Below are 20,088 nucleotides of genomic sequence, written 5' to 3'. Positions count from 1 at the left end.
TGTTTCCTCTGGAAGCAGGTAGTCAAGATTCTAAGCCATAGGAAAGGAGTGGGCAGTCTCGGAAAGGCGCACAGGAGCAGGGTGAGCGCCGCTGTGGTAGGCTCCCTTCTGTCTCCCCCGCTGGCCCGGGAGTGCTTCCACAGCAGAATGGTGTTGGTGGCGTTCAAGTTCATGTTGTAGGGCTGGCCCAGGGCCCACTGGAGGGTCATGACGAGTTTGTGGTACTAAACCGAATAGCACACTGCAAGGTCAGATGAGGGGTAAGGACGAAGGGGTCAGAGTGTGTCCAGGAGCTCGTATGCACTCAGTCTCTCCCAGCCCCGCCCACGACTGGGGCATTTCCGCTTTGAGAACCAGGTCCCCTATTGCCTCTCTGCCCATCCTTTAAAGCAGCTCCCTCCCCCAGCCGTCGTTTATCCGTGCTTATTTTCATCACGCCTCGTTGTCTTTGGAACTGATCTTATTTACCCTGTTCCCCAGCTCTCTGGAGGCAGAGGCTGCCTCATTCACTGCTGTACCCGTGGAAGGTGAATGAGTGAGTGAACGAATGCCCCAGGAGCCTAGTGCGGAGTCAGACTGAGACCCCGGCAGGGGGCTCCCTGCGTCGGGGCGGGGCTTAGGGGACGGGTGGGGCCGAGCGGGGAGGGGAGGGTCAGCGCCGGGGCTGAGGACGCGCGCGGGCGGGAGCCCCGAGAGGCGCCTCCACACCTGGCCTCAAACCCCTGTTTCCTCCCTGCCCCCCGTCAGCCATTTTTGCCATTTGGTGTTTTACAACTTTCCTTTCTTCCTGACAGATTTCACTACTAAATTTGACTTCGTTTCAACACTTTTGTTGGGCAAATTACATTAAGATGGATGTTGCAGGTACCCTTTATGGTTTATTTATCGTGATACTGTTTGTATCTCACGCTTATAAATAACTTATGTTATAGCTTTTGTTTGTGGAAATGTAACTTACATATTTTATTACGCTTTCTGTAAACCTCAAAGAGAATCTTGTCAAGGAAGCACTCTTATCAGCAATCCAAACTATGGGACGTAAAAACCGACACTGACATTATTTTTTAATATGCCAAGGAGGCAGGTTACTCTTGCTGTAGTTTGAAAGGTTTGCTGTCATCGTAAACTTACACCTCAATAAAACATTAAAAAGTCTCAAGAATGATTTTATAAAGGAGGGAGGAGGGTGAATTGGTGGCAGAAGCCATAGACAGAGCACATAGGAGGCCCAGGTATTGGGCTGGGCTTTCTTGGGGAGTGACCAGCCCCATCTGGGGGTCCCAGTGGGTCCGTATTCCCCTCCCCACCCAACTGTCTCCAAAGCCTGGTGGTGAAGTATCTAGCTTAAGGGACGTTAGTGGAAAAGAAACATGAGTTTTGGAGTCAGGCTGACCTGCCTCGTCAACTTCTTAGCTGTGCGGCTCAGGTTAGTCTTTTGGTCTCAGTTTTGTCACCTCTACAATGGGGATAATGCTTACTTGACTTTCTTATCGGTAGGCATTACATTTAAATGAGATCGTGATTTGCAATGCTTAGTGGCTGCTCATTAAATGACGGTGGTTCCAATTATTTAATGTTCATCTTGAGATTTTTACTTTTCCCCGCTCTGCTCGGCCGCACTCTGCTCTTCAGGCGCCCTTCCCTCCTCACTGTAAGGGGCTGGCGTCTCTCAAACGCCGCCTCCTCCGCCCTGCTGGACTGGCCGCCATCTTCCCTTCGCCTCACCCGCCCTGTTCTCTGTCCTCACACTCAGCTCTCCCTTGACTCAGGCGCCGAGCGCGGCTTGCAGCTCTGCCGGGTCAGCTACCTGTGTTGAAAGGGGCTCCTAGCACCCTGACGCAAAGGCACTTCTAGATTGCAGGGCCAGTGGAAGGGAGCCCGGGGAGGGGCCTAGAGGGCGTTTCTGGCTGCTCCGTCACCAGCCGGCGCAGCGCCCGCCCGCACCCCCTGTTCTAGACAAGCCTGATGGGGAAGCGCAGGAAAGACAGGAACATCTAGAACACAAGCAGGATACAGCTCTCAGGGGCCAGGTTCTCAAGGTGGTGTAGGAAGTGAAAGCCTTGCAGTCATGATACCTTCAAACTGTTTCCTGCTTGACTATCAGCTGAAGCTGTTGGCTTGACCTAGCGCCCACACTGCATTCACGAGACATATTAGCCCCCTAGGAGCTCATCAGAAGGGTGAGGTATGCCGGCAGTGGCCCACGTCTTCCTCGCCTCCTCACCCTGGGTGAGGCTGGTTGAATGGTAGACCCTGAGGACCTGCTGGAGTCATTTTTTTCCTGTTGCTGAGTGTGAATTAGGTACACCTGTGATCTGATTAGAGCGGCTAACAGATCCGACTATAATGGTTCTCTTGTGTGTGGGTTCTGCAAGATGGGGTGTGCCCTTGAGTGCTGGCTTCATCCTTGGGATGGGATGACCCTGAAGAACTCCCACATGGAACTCCAAGTGTCCTCAAGAGTCCTCCCTATGATCCCTGACCGAGGCCAACTCTGGCAAGGCTGGGGGAAGGGCAGGGTGGGTATGGTTGTTGGGGGAGTGTGTGTGTGGAAAATATCTGGAAACATCCCAGCTTCCCCACTCTCCTTTCCTCCCTCAGAAAGGGCACAGAATGGAACTTAGCCTTCCTAGGAAGATCAGGATTCTGTTCCAGATTTCTGGGGAAGAAACCTTTAGCCAAACTCGACCTCTCCAGTAAAGGCCAGGTAAGAGTCGAGGCTGGAAGATCCCTGCCGGTGTATAAGTCCCGCCCCTGGGTGTGGTCTGCTCCTGGTGATTGGACTTCAATGACGAGAATACAGAAGTGATGGGTGCCCCTCTGCACTTAGGTTATGAGAGGCTGTGACTTCCAGGGTGCTGTGTTCTCCCTTGCTCTGGTAAAGCAAGATGCGTGCTGTGAGCCACCCTATGGAGAGGCCATTTTGCTAGGAGCTGAGGCTCAGTCCACCAGCCCATGAGGGGCGGACTCCTGCCCACAGCCACGAGGGCGTGCGGAAGCAGGTCCTTCCCAACGAGCCTTGTGGTGAACCAGGCCTATGAGACCCACCACAGCCTGGGAGACCCAGAGGCAGAGCATCCGTAGGAACTGTGAGATAAGCAGTGCTGTTTAAGTCACCGTGAAAGCATTAGTTGCTCGGCTGTGTCTGACTCTGCCACCGTATGGACTGTCGTCCGCCAGGCTCCTCTTTCCATGGAATTCTCCAGGCAAGAATACTGGAGTGGGTTGCCATTCCCTTCTCCAGGGGATCTTCCCTACCCAGGGATCGAATGTGGGTCTTCTGCATTGCAGGCAGTTTCTTTACCATTTGAACCACTGGAGAAGCCAACTGTGTTTTGGGGTAGTTTGTTATTTAGCAATAGAGTTCTGAAAAACACATGGAAACTGATGTAAACGTTAACTGGTTTCAACTTACCATCCTCAAATGTAGGTCTTGGAAGAGACCTCAGGAATGCCTGTGAGGTGACACAGACTTGGGATCACATATTGCCTGTGTAAGCTGGGTGCCACCTCTGAGCCTGTTTCCTCGTCTGACAAGGGGGCTGAGGCGAGGGCTGAGGGCGTGGTCCCCTGGCTGAGCGTCCCTGCCCCGAGTGCTGCCTCCATGCGTGCTCTGCACACCCAGCGCTGTGAGCAGGCCCTGCCGGGGTGGGGTGAGTGGGCCTGAGAAGGCCTCCACAGCCACGACGGAGCCTGCCTGGCTGCTGAGAAAGCACCGGGGGGCCTCTGCCGACGTGGTCAAGAAAAGCAAGCGCACACTGCGGTTTTCTTGTGAGCATTTTAATGCAAACAACACGGTGCCTTTAGGTCTTGGAACATTTTATTATTTATTTATTTAGGCCACGCCCCACAGCTTGTGGGATCACAGCTCCCTGACCAGGGATTGAACCTGGGCCATGGCAGTGGAAGCCCAGAATCCTAACAACTAGGCCACCAGGGAACTCCCAGGTCTTGAACATTTAAGGAAAAAAAAGTGCCAGAATGGGATAGGCTTTCTATGAAGGATTTTTTGGGGATGGGTAGTATGCAGTAATTAGCCCCCGAGAAAGAGAAAATTCTCAAATCAGATTTCTTTAAAAAGTTGAAGTTTAAAAAAAAAAAAAAAAAGTTGAAGTTTTATGAAGTTCGGAATTTGCCTTCTCAGGGAAAATTATTTATCCTACTGATAATGAGACATAGTGTAAGGCCGAGGCTTACTTCTCCATTAGATACCAGAAATAACCCTACCTAGAACACAGATTTCCCTGACTTCCTGAGTTCACATATGGAAGACAAATTTTTAGGTAAACTTGGGTGACTTTGCCTTTATGTGACAAGCCTGTTATAAAAACTCAACTATCAAGAAAATTGTCAAGAAATAACCAGTCTGAGAAATGAGATTATAAAAGGAGCCTGTGGATTTACTTCTTCAACAGTAAGGCCAACCTTTCATGTCTTAGCAGAAATAAAGGGAATAATATTTACTATAAGCCTGAACCATGATGACAGAACAGTGGGATACCAAAGGCATCTGACAGTGACAATCTCAAATCAACAGCCTAGTTACCACGCATCACAAACGGTAAAGGCCTTCTCTCTGTCCTGGGTTTGCGTTGAGTTGCAGTCCCCACTGTAAAGAGTTTTTGTGGCAAGATGAAAACCAGCTGAGCCTCATCCTCTGAAAATCCATAGTTTAGCATCTAGAACCGTTTTGGGTGGCTCAAGAAGGCAAGTGGCTTTGAATCTACATTTTAATTGGATACCTCTGCTTCTCTTAAAAATTAAATGGAGGCAGAAGGGCTGGGTGCTAGCAGCGCCCAGAACTACTTGCTGGGGCTACCTACTCCTTCTGGAGAAATATCTCTGCAGGCAGTAATTGCACAGCTTAATTCTTCTAGACTAAACCACTTCAGATTTATGCCAGTGAAAAGCAAACGTTGTTTGTAAGTCATTTAATTGTGTTACTGTCTCTCAACTTTATCAGACGCTGCTGAGGCAGAGAGGTCTGTGTGCAGTCCTGTGGGATGCGTTACAGAGCTCCCAGGCTCGTCTGAAATGCCCACAGCTCAGAGCTCCAACACTGCTTTTCCAGACGAGACTAATAACGAACTACTAATTTAACAGGTTCAAGTGGTATTTGTCTCAATCCGGGATCCACATTGAAGGCTGCATCTCCCACAGATTCACCCCCTTGATCGCAGAGCCATTAACTAGTAGACACTGAGTTGCAAACCTGGTTTATTATGTTCTTTGGTTAAACGTTGTTTCTACCCTTTCAGAGAATTATGAGAACAAAGGTAATAATCTTATATAGAAAGACTGAAAACACATCTTTTGCTTTTTTCAGTGCAAAGACTGAATTTACATTGTTTGTGCACTATTATAAATTCTTATAATTAGGCCAGACTTATAAAAAGGTAGGGTTTTTGTTGTTGTTTTGAAAAATAGATTCTCCTGGGCTAGCCAACATCACTGTCCTGGGACCCTGACCCACAAGTCTCTGGATGAAGGCCTCTCGGCACACGGGCAGAAGTCCAGTCAGCTCATCATGTCCAGTGGCTCAGTGCTGCCATCGCTACGCAGGGCCTCAGCCACGTCTCTTCTGAAGACAGAGAGGTTCTGGGTGAACCTGTGGGAAGAGGGAGAAAGGCTTGAGGGCAGTGGCTAGGCTGAAGCTGTGTGACCCTCTGGTGGCAGAGTTCAGGACCCTGGAGAGGGTCTTGGCTGAGCTCCCTCCTCCCATTTCACAGCCACTATAGCTCCTCCCTTTCCCCCTCCCAGAAAATAAGGGTTATCAGCAAAAAACTAATCATTCTGAGGGGTGCGTTCTGTGGTTATACCATGTAAGAATTGTTTTTAAAAGTCAAATTACACATAGATTATAATGAATATAAAGAAAAGAACCAAAGCTTATGTTGTGGTTACATATAAGTTCATTTAATCATCGTATGTCTTCCCCAGAGCAAGTGTTAGTATCCTTATTTGCAGATGAGAAAACCAAACTTAGTGCTGCCAAAAGAGGGGGCACTGGATAAAACCACCTGGGTTCAGATCCTGACGCTACTACTTCTTAACTGGGTGATCTCAGATGAACACTTAACCTCGGTCTTGGTACCCTACGTGATGGCTACCTTATGGGGCTGTGAGAATTAAGAATTTACTGAGTTAGGAGAGACAGTGCCTGTAGGTGCTCAGCATCCTGCCTGGCGTGTGGAGAACACCCGTCCTTGCTGGCTGGTACTCTCACTAAACAAGGGACTCACAGCCCCGCTCAGGAGGTGGTACTCAAACTCCCAAGCCTCAGGCAAAGCAATTTCCCCTTTGAGGCACCTAACAAGGCACCTCCCCTTCCTTCACTCTCTTCTCCTCCTAGCCTGGAAGCTGCCCCTATTTGCCTGATAGAGGATCTTGGTGGGGAACAGCAGTGAAGGGAACATGTCCACAGAGTCCATCTGACTTGGCTTTGTATTATCAAAGCCCAGGTTTTGGTCTGTGGCTATGGGGCAATTAACAATTTGCATTTCAATGGCATACCATTTGAATGCTAACACATTTTATCAAACGATGGGGCAAGTGGTTTTTTTTTCCCTGAAAACATTTTTTCTCTCCATCATTCATTATGTCTTTCTCTGCCACTAGAAGCTCCATGAGGGCAAAAAAACCTTGGAACAGTTAGTTCCCCACTGGTATCCCTGATGCCTGGCACATAGCAGTTTCTCAACAAAATTTTGTGAACTAAATGAATGAATGAATGAATGAATTCAAGCATAGGTGACAAATTTGTGTTCCTCATCAAGATCTCACTGGCAACTTAGCTGTCTCTGTTCTTGCAAAACCAACCACATTTAAAGGTCAGACAGAGGAAGGAACTACTTACTTACTTACTATTTAGTCTATGTCCTAAGTACCATGTTTACTATATTCTGTCATTTAAATGTCACAACCAATTATCATCATCTTTGTTTTACTTGTGAGAAAACCGAGGATCAGTGGAGTTGACTGCCTTACTCACTGCCACACAGCTTATAAAGGAATAAAATTTAAATTGGAATCTGTCTGCCCTCAAAGTCCACGTTTGTTCAAATGTCAGAAAGCCTTTCTTTGTCCTTCATAGCAGTTCTAACTCTTTCTTTCTTTTAACCTTTCAATAAGTTATTTTTTCTGTGGGATTATAAAATGCTTAAGGGCAAAAATTGCACTTTATTCCCCAGTGGCTCAGTGGTAAAGAATCTGTCTGCAATGCAGGAGACACAGGAGATGTAGTTCAATCCCCGGGTTGGGAAGATTCCCTGGAGGAGGGCATGGCAATCCACTGCAGTGTTCTTGCCTGGAGAATCCCATGGACAGAGGAGCCTGGTGGGCTACAGCCCATGGGGTGGCAAAGAGTTGGACACAACTTCGCACGGATGCATGCATGCATCCTACAGTGCCTAGCATGCTGCTTGGAAAAAAGCAAATACTCATACCGGATAGAACTAAAGTGAGCCGAGGGCTCCAAGGTGTAACAGGAAACCGCATCAGTGCCTGAGCTGTGTGAAGTGCAGCCATGGAACATCCTCTCCCGGAGACGCTGAACTGCTGGGCGTCACTCACCTGTCCCTGTTCTTGACAGACAGGTTCTGCTCCACTCCTTCCATCAGGCTCCTGAAGCACTGGGCAAGGGCCTCCTGCTTGGGGAGAGGCTGGCTGCTTATCAGACCTGCCCTCAGTTCACCGAAATACTGTTGGGAGACAGAACAAGTGTCAGAGGTCTGGCTCCAAACTGGGCCTGAAGAAAGCCGGGGGGGTGGGAGTGGGGCTAGACCAGCTCTGATGGGCTCAGGGCTCCTAACTCTCAAAGGGGCTTTGGTCCAGGTCCACTTTGAACATTAAGCCTTGAGAGAAAACCAGAGCAATAGAGACGTTCCTGAGTATAAACTCTATTATCCTCTCTCATAAAATCTGTTGCTATAATTGTTTTATCGTCACAGAACAATTTAGGCTGATGGAGCCCTCGCCTCCTGGGTGGGGGATCGAGCACATAAAGGTCTTCCTCTCCTCAACACTCACAGGAAGGCTGAAAGAGGAATGGCCTCTTAGGGTGAGGGAGGAACTTAGCCAGGGCGCACTCGGGCAGCCGAGGCCAGGCCCCGGGTCCCGCCTCCTGCTTCTCCGTCCCCCGTGGCTTTAGCGAACTACTTCTCAAACCACCCCAGGCTCTGTATTCCCCAGTCCCTGCACGCCTGGGTCAGGGAGGGTCTGTTCGGCTGAGGACGGGCACCTCAGGGGCTCACTTAGTTCTGGGAGAGCTGTCTGACACTAAGAAAAATCCCTGTCACACCTGGTCACAAAGAACTGTACAGCCCTTTTCTCTCTGCTGATGACTGTGGGCTTTCACACACACACACTTATGCTAAAAGCAGCTCCTAATCATTGGAAACAGCCTAATTTCAGCACAAAGACCACATTTTGCTAGTCATGTGTTTATCCTTCCAGGCCCAAACAGCATGATATTTAATTTTCATCATACATTAAAACAGCTCACATCAAAAACACACATAATTAATATGTAGTCAGACTAATACTTAAATACTATATATCAGAGGCATTATACTTAAACCACAATGTCTTCCTGAACAAGATTGGGAATGCACAAAACTACTTATTTTTCCCTTTTATAATGATGCAGTGACTCACACCAAATAGAAAATTATTAGTTTTTCATCCCAAACCATGAAATATTGCCTCCATCAGTAAAGTATAATATTGTGATGTCATAAGCTTTTTCTAAACACTGAATTTGCCCTTATTCCCTCTCAATCATTTTAAAAGAACTGCTCTCTTTTATAGAGCTTGGATTTAAATCACAATAACACCGAGGGAAGATGAATGACAGTGCTATTGAATGTGGCTAAAATTGGATACTTCAGCACAGGTGAATGATGAGACAGCTCTTCTCTTTTTGATATATTTTCTTCTTCTATTAGTTTCCTTCCAAGGCTGGGATTTCAGTTTGAATTTTAATGTATGCGCTGTCTCTAATCTCTCTGTCTTTCTCCCTGGTACTCTCTTACTGTATAGACAATTCATTCTCCCCAGCAGTAATGCACTGTTCCTACTGACTGCTGGGGGGACGGGGGTGGGTTCAAGGGGAAGCTGGAGAACTTGGGAGGCAGCCCAGAGTGGTGCGTGCACTTAAGGACTGGAGACTCGTGACCTGGATAAAGGTGCTGCCTCTGTATTCGGGGGGCTGCTACCATTGAGGGCGGTGCAGAGCCCACATCAGGAAGGAGGCCCAGGAAAGGGCAACAGGGATTGTTGCCCAGCATCTCCTGGAGCAGGAAGGGGAGTGAGGGTGAGCTGGAAGCACTGCTGAGCAAACCACCTGCCCAGTGTGGGGGCTCTGGGTTCCAGAAAAGCTAGCTGGAGGCGTCCACTTAACTGAAGGAGATCTGAGGCCCCTGAGGAAGGGCCTTCTGGGGGAATACGGCCTTGTCCCGGGCGCTCAAGTTGCCTGCTCACGCTTGGCTGGCCCCCCTGTCTGTCACAGCCTGGCCTAGTGTCTGGCTTCGCCCTCCTCCTGCGGTTGCCTCCTGGGGACCCTCCTGCAGCCACACTCACCTTCTCATTGAGCAGGATGAGCCCTAGGAGAGGCCTGGATACTGACCACTGGTTCCGACAGTCTTCAAAGACAATGGTGTTCATGAGGACGGACATCATCTAGAAGACAGAGTCACATGATGACCCTGGAGCCCTGGCTTGAGATCGCCCCAACCCCAGGCCTTCTATGTGCTCACCTGCTACCCACCACATCCGGCCACCAGCCATGAGGGCACTTGCTGGACAAACAGCTTTGACTCTGGAAGCCTATACCGTTGCCTATGGGAACTCTTGGCAAAGACTCTCAGCTCCTGAGGAAGAGCTGCCCCTACTGAAACGTGTGGTGAGAACCTTCTGGGTGGGAGAAGTCACAGGCCACAGGTCCAAGGGGATCAGTTCCTACCTCTCAACCCAGATGTGCTTTCCTCTCTACTGGGTCATCAGGCAAAAAGCTCAGCTCACTTTTGAGGCTCTCATTTCACCAAAGACACAGTCAAGTTATAGAGGGGCCACATCTCAGACAGAGGGAGAAAGGGAACCCAGCCCATCTCACTCTGGAAGTTATGGTTCCTGCTGGCTCAGGCTGTGAAAAATCTTTTCATTCGTTCCTCATACACTAAATTTATTCATTTACTTGCTTCACTCCTACATGGCTTATTTTTTAAAAAATCTTTATTGAATTTGTTATAATATTATTTGTTTCCTGTTTTGGTTTTAAGGCCACAAGGCATGAGGGATCTTAGCTCCCCCACCAGGGACTGAACCTACACTCTCTGCATTGGAAGATGAAGTCTTAACCACTGGACCACCATGAAAGTCCTACTCCTGCATGTCATACTCATCCATTTTCTTAAATTCTAAGTCTGCAAGATGCCTGGGAGGGGCTAAGAGAACACAGACATCTACCACAACCTCTGTCCTTGAGGAGCTAAAAGCTTCCTGGGACAGACTACTCAGCAGAGATAACAGGAACCAGGGCTGGGCAAAGATGCTGTGGGTAAGCAGCGGAAAGACGGATACTTCTGGGTCCTTGAGAATCAGGGAAGACTCCACAAAGAAGGTCACAGTTACGGAGTTCATCATAAATGTGTTCTAAGCAGAGACAGCAGCAAAAAAGGAGACTGGGCAAGAACACAGAGGGTTTTGCAATGGTAAGGAATGCAGTGTGGTGGGGAGAAGAGAGGTGGGCCAGAAGCAAGACCCCAGTGCAGGCTGGGAGACCTCAATGGAGAATCTGGCCGTTTGCACCTAAAGAGAGACATGCTCAGATCTGTACTTAGGAAAGCTTCCTCTGGGACACATGGACTGTGCAGGTGAAAGGACAGGAGGGAGGCCAGAGATGAGGCTGCTGCAACAGTCCCGGCAGAGAGCGATGAAGCAAGCTTTGGTCACCCATGTGAAGTGGATGCTACAGTTCCTGCTTCTTGGACACTATACCCCTCATCTCCAGTCCTTCCTGTTTCACTGCTTCAGAGCTCTGTTCCCTGAAGGAAGGCAGGGGAAAACAGCAATTATGTGGCAAAGTCTACTACACACACCACCCCTGACTAGGCTTTAGTGACATCTGGCTTTGTCCTCTGGCCTTTTTGCAACCCAATTTACCCTGTGATCTCGGGCAACCTCTCTCTCTGTGTCTTAGTTTCGTTACCCATAAAGAGGGAAATGATAATCCAGTACAAGGAAGCTCAGGGAATCAAATGAGGATCCAAAGAGATGGTGGATATAAAAAGTGCTGCAAAGAGTGAAAAGTGTTATAAACATTTAAGGTATGTGTGTGTGTGCGCTTAGTCGCTCAGTCACGTCCGACTCTTTGTGACTCCATGGACTGTAGCCTGCCAGGCTCCTCTGTCCATGGGGATTCTCCAGGCAAGAATACTGGAATGGGTTGCCATGCCCTCCTCCAGGGGATCTTCTCAACCCAGGGATCGAACCCAAGTCTCCCGCATTGCAGGAGGATTCTTTACTGTCTGAGCCACCAGGTAAGTCCATTTAAGGTATATATATAAAAACAACACTGATGAGCTTTAAACAGCTTCTGTTCCACACGTCGTTGTCATCATCCTAACAGGCCGATTGCAAATGAAAGCTGCCAGTACACATTTATTCTATGTCCGGTGTCTCCGGGGAGAGGCTGGGTCTTATGCTGGCAGGTTGATCATCATTTGCAGGTCATGTGTTTCTGTATACAATCCAACAAGCCACCCAAAGTCATAGAGCCACAAATTAAATTGACAAGCAAAACTAACAGATCCATGGAGACAGCCTAAAATATTACAGGTTTCACAATCTGAAGGCAGAATGGATATCTTAATGGAAAAGATTAAAGTTAGAAGCACCAAAGTCCTCCAGTAACTGACAAAGCATGCTGAAGTGATGTGCCAATTACTTTATACTGTTCTCCCGTGGATTCATTTGTCTGAATGCATGTATTTATGTCTGTAATAAGTAAGGGGATGTTTGAATAAAATACTTTTCTAAAAATAAAGTTGGCTAAAACAGATGACTTTTTTTTTCTTTTTTACTCTTCCAGAAAAATGGAAATTATTGAGCAAATCCACTCAAAGGGTATTGACATGGCAACTTATTTCCACAGTTATTTTTTCTAATAATCTGAGAGGATATGGGGAAACAGTTCAATCAGTGTAGCAAATCCCTTTGGAGAAAGGTCCCCCACCCCCATATGGAAGAATCCTGGGTGAAATGCTTTAAGTACCTGCTCCAGATACCGTGGAATCTCTGGTGGTTATGGATAGAACAAGTCAAGACGGACAGGAAAGAGCTCTGGCCCACTCCGCCATGGCCCACTCCAGCGTGGAGTCACAAAGTGCCATCAGCGCTGAGTACATGGAAGGCTGTGTGAGCGGGGCCTCCACCCTGCCAGTCTCTGCTCACCGCCTACAGGCATGGCTGGGATGGCCATCTCAAATTGGCCTAACCCAGGCTACATTTCCCAGAGCCTGTGTCCAAAAAGCATATACATTATCCACTGTATTATCCTAAGCAGCTAGTCTGCCCCACCAGGGAATGGGCCACTTGGGAAGGGGGGTGATGTAGCTTAGTCCACTTAGAAAACCAGACACCGCACTGTCTCAGGTGCTGCTTCCTTGTTTCCCTTCTTCCTTCCCAAGAGGCTTGGGCTAAGTTTGCAGAAAATTTCTATCAGTGAAGCAAAACCAACATTGGTTTGGTAGGGACAGACTTTGGAGTCAGTCAGAACTAAGGCCAAATCTGGCCCTGCCACTTATGTAACCTGAGATGCTGGGCAAGTTGTTTCTCTTTTCTGAGGCTTTATTTCTTTACATATAAAATGAGAGATTATAACAACTACTTTTCAGGGCCACAGTGAAGACCGACTTCTCTCATAGGTTCTCAGTCATTACTGGTGCTCCTCTGCTCCCACCGCGGTTACCCCGCCTGGCCTGACCCCGTGGAATCTCATGGCTCAAGGATGCACCCGATTTCATGTCTTGATTATGGACAGATGACCCAGGTTATATTCTCCTCACAATTATCTGATCTCACTAGGAGTTGCAGTAAAAGTAAAAACAATATCCTCCACCTCCTGCTGCCAAAAAAAAAAAAAAAAACAGCTAAAATAGAAAACAGTACAAAAATCAGTTCTGTTTGGTCTGGCACATGTATTAGTATGGATTTTGAGTGATAGTGTTTCTGAAAACTTGTAACCTTCTAAATAAAACATGAAGCAACTTGGCGAATATCTGACCTGGAGAGATAAAACACAGCAGTGTTGTGTTACGCGGACCTCAGCTCACTCCTCAGCTCTTCTCCTGCGCTTCTGCCCTGAAATGGGATGGGAAGCGCCAGCACCCCGCACAGCGGGCCTGCCTGCTCAAACGTGCGGGCCCGCCCTTCCCTACAGCAGGCTCTCACTGCAGACGCTGCTGCAGATGTCAACAGACGAGGCTTGTGCTGGGTGTGCTCTTTCTAAGGACGCTGGAGGTCCAGTGGGTCTAGAAGCTGGGAGGGGAGGATGGCTGAGAGGTGAGGATGGCTGAGAGGTGAGGATGGCTGAGAGGTATGGCTCAGTGGGTCCCGGGTGATGCCTCACGGGGGTTGGGGAGACTGGTCTGCAGCCTTCTGCCGTCCTGGGACCACGGGGGACACTTCTCTGCATCCCTCCTGCCTCGTGTGGCCTCTGGCACCTACCAGAAGCTCAGGAAATAGCTACTGGGTGACAGGATGAATGCACAGATTAATAAATGAAAGGATGAGTGAAATATCAACTAAAGTATAAAGAGCTAAAGAGCCGTACAGGAAACAGAGAAGTTCTGGCCTCAGCCCATGGCTAAAACCTGAAATTGGTAAATATCTAAATTAACACACTGTTCATTTCCAAGGATCTTGCTTTCGTGTGCAGAGCCAGAGAACGCTTCTAAGCCACTGTTGCCTCTCTAGCCAGCAGCTGCCTGGAAGAGATCTCTAGGGCCTTTTAGGTCACCAAGGCTAAAGGCTGAGGCACCATCTTTTTAAGAGTAAGCTGTGCCTGATGAGGTTTCTCTCTGCCCGGTAGGAACAGATACATTTGCAGAAAGCCCCTGGGCGCTCAGCACTCTGTGAGGCACAGGTACACACTGTCTGCAACTCCCAGCTCACCCTGAGGGAGACATTATCCCCATTTCATAGTCTAAGGAGCTGAAGTCCTGAGCAAGTCAGGGACTTGCTTCAGGCATCACAGCTATCAGCTACTGTGATGTGAAGTGGAACCAGGACCTGCGCGCAGGTCTGCCCAAGTCCGGAGGCTGCTGCCTGACACCCTGAGGCTGCCCGTGGGCGGGGACCAGGCCTGCGGCAGGGGTGGCGGCACTGTGGGTGGCTCCTTCGCCCGCCCTCAGAGGGCCTCCCAGACATGCTGCCCACGTGTCTGTCCTGTTTGGCCACTCGACCACTTGCTCAGCAGTCAGGCAGCTACTGAAGTCCCTGTGATTAGAATCCAGGGTAGGGGTTCCTGGTGAGTCGGCAGGAGACCTTCTTGCCTCCCACCTAGAGTTTTTATAAATCTGGTTACCATATCTTCAGCCTCTCAAGATGAACAGCAGTAGACATAATTAATAGATTGTCTCTGTAAAACGGTCCATTGAACCATTGGTTTCCCTCCCACCCAGGTATATAGCAATTTAAATAAACACAGGAGAAAAGATTAGGAAATTAAACTAATTTTCTTCAATTTAAAATACTCTCTATAAAGTGAACATTTTTCATTGTTAATATTCTTTGGGTATACTGATAAAACTAAAAAATATTCCACAAAATCTAAGAAACAGGTGAAACAAATCCAAACTCCTCTCTCCTGCTCCCCATCCAATTCAGAAAGACAGCACTGAACGTGCAGTGATGATAGGAACTCCGACCGATAGGGATCAAATCCTTAATGTATTCAGGGAGCCTCAGCTTTCCCCTCTCTCTCCTGGCCTCTTGGTTCAGGGCTGCATGACATTTTAGTTACACTGCAACTTTGCTGCCTGTTGATCAGGGAAATGGGAATGGGACAAGAGTAATTTGTCTTCTCCAAAAGGTGGTGGAAGGAGGGCCTGAGAAGGCAGCTTCGGTTTAGACAAAACAAAGTGAAAGCGTCAGTCGCTCAGTTGTGTCTGACTCTCTGCGACCCCGTGGACTGCAGCCCTCTAGGCTCTCTGTCCATAGGGATTCTCCAGGCAGGAATGCTGGAGTGGGCTGCCCTTCTCTTCCCCAAGGGATCTTCCCTACTGAGGGATGGAACCCACGTCTCCCGCATTGCAGGCAGATCCTTTACCATCTGAGCCACCGGGGAAGCCCTCAGACCAAAAGAAGGATAGACCAAAGGAAAGATGAGAGACCAAGACGAAGCGTCTCTGTACCTAGACCTAGGCAGGACTAGAGAGGGGGGACAAAGCCAGGCTGGTCAGGGCTGTGCCCAGGAGGGTGTGTCTGTAGAACAGGGTGCCTTAATCTGCTGGGTGGGGGGCAATAAAAAGAAGAGGGGGGTAGGATATAAAACTACGTGCACTGCAGGCCAAGCTAGGCTGCCTTTGATTTTGAGGTGATGAGCTGCTGACATTTTGAGGAACAACTGATAAATGCACCAAACACTTGAGGGAAGCTCCTGAATCTCAGGAATCCTCTGGCGCCTGTAAGTGGCCTTCGGGAAGGCCAGGTGGGAGAGGAGGAGGAAGGCTGGCCATAGCAACAGCAAAAACCACAGAACAAAAAAGACAGTGCAGTAAAACCCGAAAAAGCAGAGAAGCCTTCTGCCCCTCTCCCACAGCCCCATGATCTGGAAGAATCTGAATGTTCTGAAGGAGGAAGAGCTTCCAGGTTTTCAGGGCTTGTGGAAGTAAGGGAGTTGCTGTCATTACCAAGTGCTGTTCTTGAGGCCATTGCACAGCAAATACTGAAATCTGATCCTCCTCAGATTAGATACTAGTCATCTTTAGGGAAAAGGAATCAATTGTTTCTTCATTTGCTGTCTACCAATGTGACATTAGTGGGATGTTATGAAAAATGAAAGTAATGGACAAGCAAGCAAATGTTCTTCTGCCTGGATTAACGAAGCCCAACCACCCAAGTTACATTAAATCTTTTAGTATGTGTACACATTAAGCACATTCCTAAGTTCTCTTAGGGTCTTTGAAAGCTCATAATAGAAACAGCTATTGAGCACTTTAAATGAAAAAAAAAAATCAAATGAAATGTATGAGCTGAGCCTCTTTTTCTAAGAAACAAGATGCAATCAATTACATAGGTGACCCATTCTCCTCTGAAAAATCATTTGGGAGTCCTGCCTCTTGGCCTTTGTACAATGCTAGCTTTGCTTTTTTTTTTTTTTTTTAAGGCAAAAAAACTTCTTACTAATACAGCTACTGCAGGACTGGTTAGCTCAGCTGGCTTTGGTCACATTAACATTGCATGGTTCTGAATCCAAACGCAGAGCACCCCCTCCTCCAACCCCTCCTTACAGAAAGTTCAGGGATGCATTTTCTCCAAGTGATAAATTGCCTAGAATATTAAAAAACCTCTTCCATCCACAGTAAAATCTAAGGACATACACAACCTAGTTTTGCTGTTGTTTCAATTTTCTCCATTACCAACATCACCCTTGGTTCTCAAAACATTCATTTTAATCATAGTTTATTGGGGAAAGAATTACCTGCCAGTCTCCTAGCTTATAAGAAAGAAGATAAAGTTGGAATGAAACTTCAGGATTAATTAATTGAGAGTGCAGCCTGTGATGTGTCATTCTGAATGTTACAGTGCACATCTCAATGAGAACAGTTTTATTTTCCATGGTTGAAATAAATTACAATAAATAATTCAGTTCAATGGCAGAGATGTACTGGAAAGCAAGAGCAACAAAATTGACTACACTACACTGTGAGTCTCATTCTTGAATCTTCATTATCCATTTGAAACTTTTTACTGGTAGTAAATCATATTTCAAGTGGCTGCAGATCTCATAAAGCAGCTTGCTGCATTAAAATAAACCCAGAAAACCTGGGGCACTGGGAGGCTGCAGGGTTTGCCACTCAGCACTATTTGGGGAACTCTTTCTCACTCTTCTCTTGCCAACATCAAATAGAAATTTTTTTGATTTGATGTAAAAATTAAGCATCATTTGTCAAAAACATCCTCTAGGTAGGAATGCTGTGAAAATTTGTATGGAGAGGAATGGTTTTCAACTCCAAAGCCATTTTCCTCTAGTTTTTTTCAAGTGACACTGTCATGTCTAGTTCATGGTATACTGTTTGAATGACTGTCTTACAATCATAGAACCTCAAGTGTCCTACACAAGCCTCTGGGGATCTCCAAATGAGCAACCATGTGTAAGCTCAAGAGAGATGAACAAAGGCATATGTGCTGTGTTTCCTGTCTAAAAAGATGAGCCTATCTTCACAGGAGAGCTAATTATTTAACTGGAATCTTAAAAGATACATATAGCATCACTGGGAAAGGATACCTCAGGAAGAGAAAATAAAAGGAGAAAAGGCAGAGGAGACAGGGCTTGGTGTATCTGAGGAATAATCAGCCTCTGCATAGCAGGCTTTTGAGAGAGACCTTCTTTCAAGTGGAAAGGAATAGAACTGAGGGTGAGAAGAAGACCGGGCTGAGCCCAGGCTACAAAAGGCCTACTGCGTCACGCTGAATGCAGCAACGAGTCTGGGCCAGTATGAACAGGGTAGCCGTCAGAGGACTTCTGAATAATGGTTAGGTCTGTGATTTAGAACAAAACTGATGGGAAACTGCGGGACGGCAATGATGAGTAGCTGCTGGAGGCAGGGCAACGTGTTGACACTACTGCGCAAGCCCAGAGGGGAAGTGAGGATAGCCTCGGAGATGGAGAGAAGTGGTCAGAACCCTTGACTGCTTATCCCATTTTCTGCCCAGCTAAAGAAATCTTTCCAAGAAATACAACCTGATACTGAAGCCACAGGTTGATTCAGAGCTTTGAGAACATGGGCTCGGATTCCAGACTGCCTGTAGAGAAGGGGCTGGACACTAGACTGCCCCAGCAGGGCTGTGTGTGGTGCAGGGCGGCAGACCCACGGTCCCACAGGGAGCTCGTGCGGTAAGGAGCAGTGGCACGAACTCCACCCAGCGCACACACACCGCACGGCAGAGACGACTACAAGCACGTTTATATTAAATATTCAGTGGTGAAGTAAACTCTAACTGAGGCCATTCAAAATCAAACAAAGGGAGTGGGAAACAGCATGCTGCTTTATTGAACAGTCATCACAACATTTCCCAATGAATATCATATTTCACAACAGAACAACATAAGGCATAATGGCACGAGGGCATCTCATGCAGTCCTCCAAGCAGAGTGCAGTGAATATTGTGTTTCATAATAAACATATTATCCTTACAGGAGGAGGTTCAAAGTTTCATTGCCTTTCATCTGTCACTATATCCTCCCTGACTTCCCGAAGGGATCTGGTTAGATGGACCTAAAAATCTTTATAACCAACAGTGGAGGGTTATTTTACTTAACATGTTCAAATGATTTTGCGTGAGGAGAAAAAAGTCTTTTTTTTTTTTTGAAAATTCACTTGGCCTGCAGAAGCATTTTCCATTAAAGATTAGAGTTTAATGTTTAAACCATAGAGGATGGCATGCTGCCTTTCAGATTTGAAGTTTTTATCTATAGCTGTCTAACTGGCATAGAGACTGCTGGCCAAGTGTTTGGGGAGATGATTTAGAGACGTTACTGAAATTTGGACGCTCTTGTGCCCTCATAGTTACACAGGGAGGCTAAAGAACGATAGTGACTGACAGTGCTGGGAAGAGAACCTCGTTCCTTGACGTAGTCAGACTTCGCCACCACCAGCTTTGTGCCAGCTCAGACCCTGAGGACAGACAGGCGAACGAGGCACAGTCCTGGCCTCCAAAGGGCCCCGGGAGGGGAGGCCACACGCTGTTTATGAGAGCGTGGCACAGCAACTGCCGCTCACAGAAGCCTGCACGGGGGGCTCCCAGGGGCCCGGAGGGGGCGAGCCCTGCCGAGGCAGCGAAGGCTTCACCCACGACATATCAACCCGCTGTAGGGAGGAAGGCAGTCAAGCGAGAAGAAGGGTGAGCAGGTGCAAAGGTCTGCAGAAGCGTGTGGGGAATGACGGGCAGCAGTCACTGCGAGGGTGTGTGTGGAGCGGTGGTGGTGGAGGAGGCTGATGAGGTAGGCAGGGGGCTGATGTGAAGGGCCTGGTCCTGTGTGCTAGAGAGTGCTAGAGAATGTGGGCTTAGCTGGCAGGAAATGGGGGACTCTTTAAGTTGAATGACCCTTCCATGCACTCATGTGGAAGGGCAAATGGCTGGCACAACTTTTCTCCACATGGTCCGGCCCTTTAGAAGGCTGAGCCATCTGAGTCCCCCCAAGAAGACGCAGTCTCTTTCCTCGTCTAGGACTGGGAGGCCACAGACACAGAAGGCTACCTGCCTGGCCCCAGTCAGGACGCATCTCGGCCCCTATCCTGCCGGCTCCGTTGCCAGCGCCCTGAGAAACGGCACTGCCATTACCTCCCTTGGCCCACAGCACATAACTTACTAGTGTCCCCCGTCAGGAATGGTGCTCCTTGTCAGGAAGCTTTTTATTGATGCTCAACCTTCATTTTCTCTTTCTTAATATTATCCCATTATGCCAATACTCCATTGTGCCATGCTAAGTAATTCCCTTTCCTCCTTGGCATTTACATCTTCCGAGTATTTATAGACTTATCAAATGCCCCATTTAGTTGTCACTTAGGCAGGCTATACATATTTAGCTTCTTTAATCTGGCCCCATAAGCCAGCCTCTCCATTCTCCTAAATCACCTGAGTCACTTTCCTCCAGGTTTCCGTCAATTTGTTTCCAGCCTCTTGGTAATGCAGGGGGCTTGGGAAAAAGACGGGCTTGGGGAGGGAGGACTTGCTCCCTTGGTGGGGTAAGAAGAGTCCCTCATCTGCTGAGGGTGGAACTTCTCCCTTAAAGTACAAACTCCAAAACAAGCCAGGCGTCTAGAGAAGCTCTAAATGCCTCTAGTTGTCTACTAGTTTCACCTG

General features: G+C 47.9%; 1 protein-coding gene across 4 annotated transcripts in view; it reads right to left on the bottom strand.

The window, feature by feature from the left end:
• Positions 1-4,374: 4,374 nt before the first annotated feature.
• RANBP17 (RAN binding protein 17) overlaps positions 4,375-20,088 on the bottom strand; it is a 345,605-nt gene continuing 329,891 nt past the window's right edge. For 3 of the 4 annotated variants that reach the window (XM_043887360.1, XM_043887361.1, XM_043887362.1), the window contains 3 exons: positions 9,580-9,678; positions 7,573-7,700; positions 5,207-5,608 (listed from right to left, as the gene is read on the bottom strand). In XM_043887360.1, the coding sequence (XP_043743295.1) occupies positions 5,518-5,608; positions 7,573-7,700; positions 9,580-9,678 (318 nt within the window). In that variant the 3' untranslated portion in view covers positions 5,207-5,517. Of the gene's footprint in view, positions 5,609-7,572; positions 7,701-9,579; positions 9,679-20,088 lie in introns of all 4 variants that reach the window. The other variant, XM_043887363.1, reaches the window with a different exon arrangement.

This window comes from Cervus elaphus, chromosome 25 (genome assembly GCF_910594005.1).
Source record: "Cervus elaphus chromosome 25, mCerEla1.1, whole genome shotgun sequence".
In the NCBI taxonomy this organism is placed as follows: Eukaryota; Metazoa; Chordata; class Mammalia; order Artiodactyla; family Cervidae; genus Cervus; species Cervus elaphus.
The sequence above is the reverse complement of the archived record's forward strand: the minus strand, read 5'-3'. Positions and strand labels throughout refer to the sequence as shown.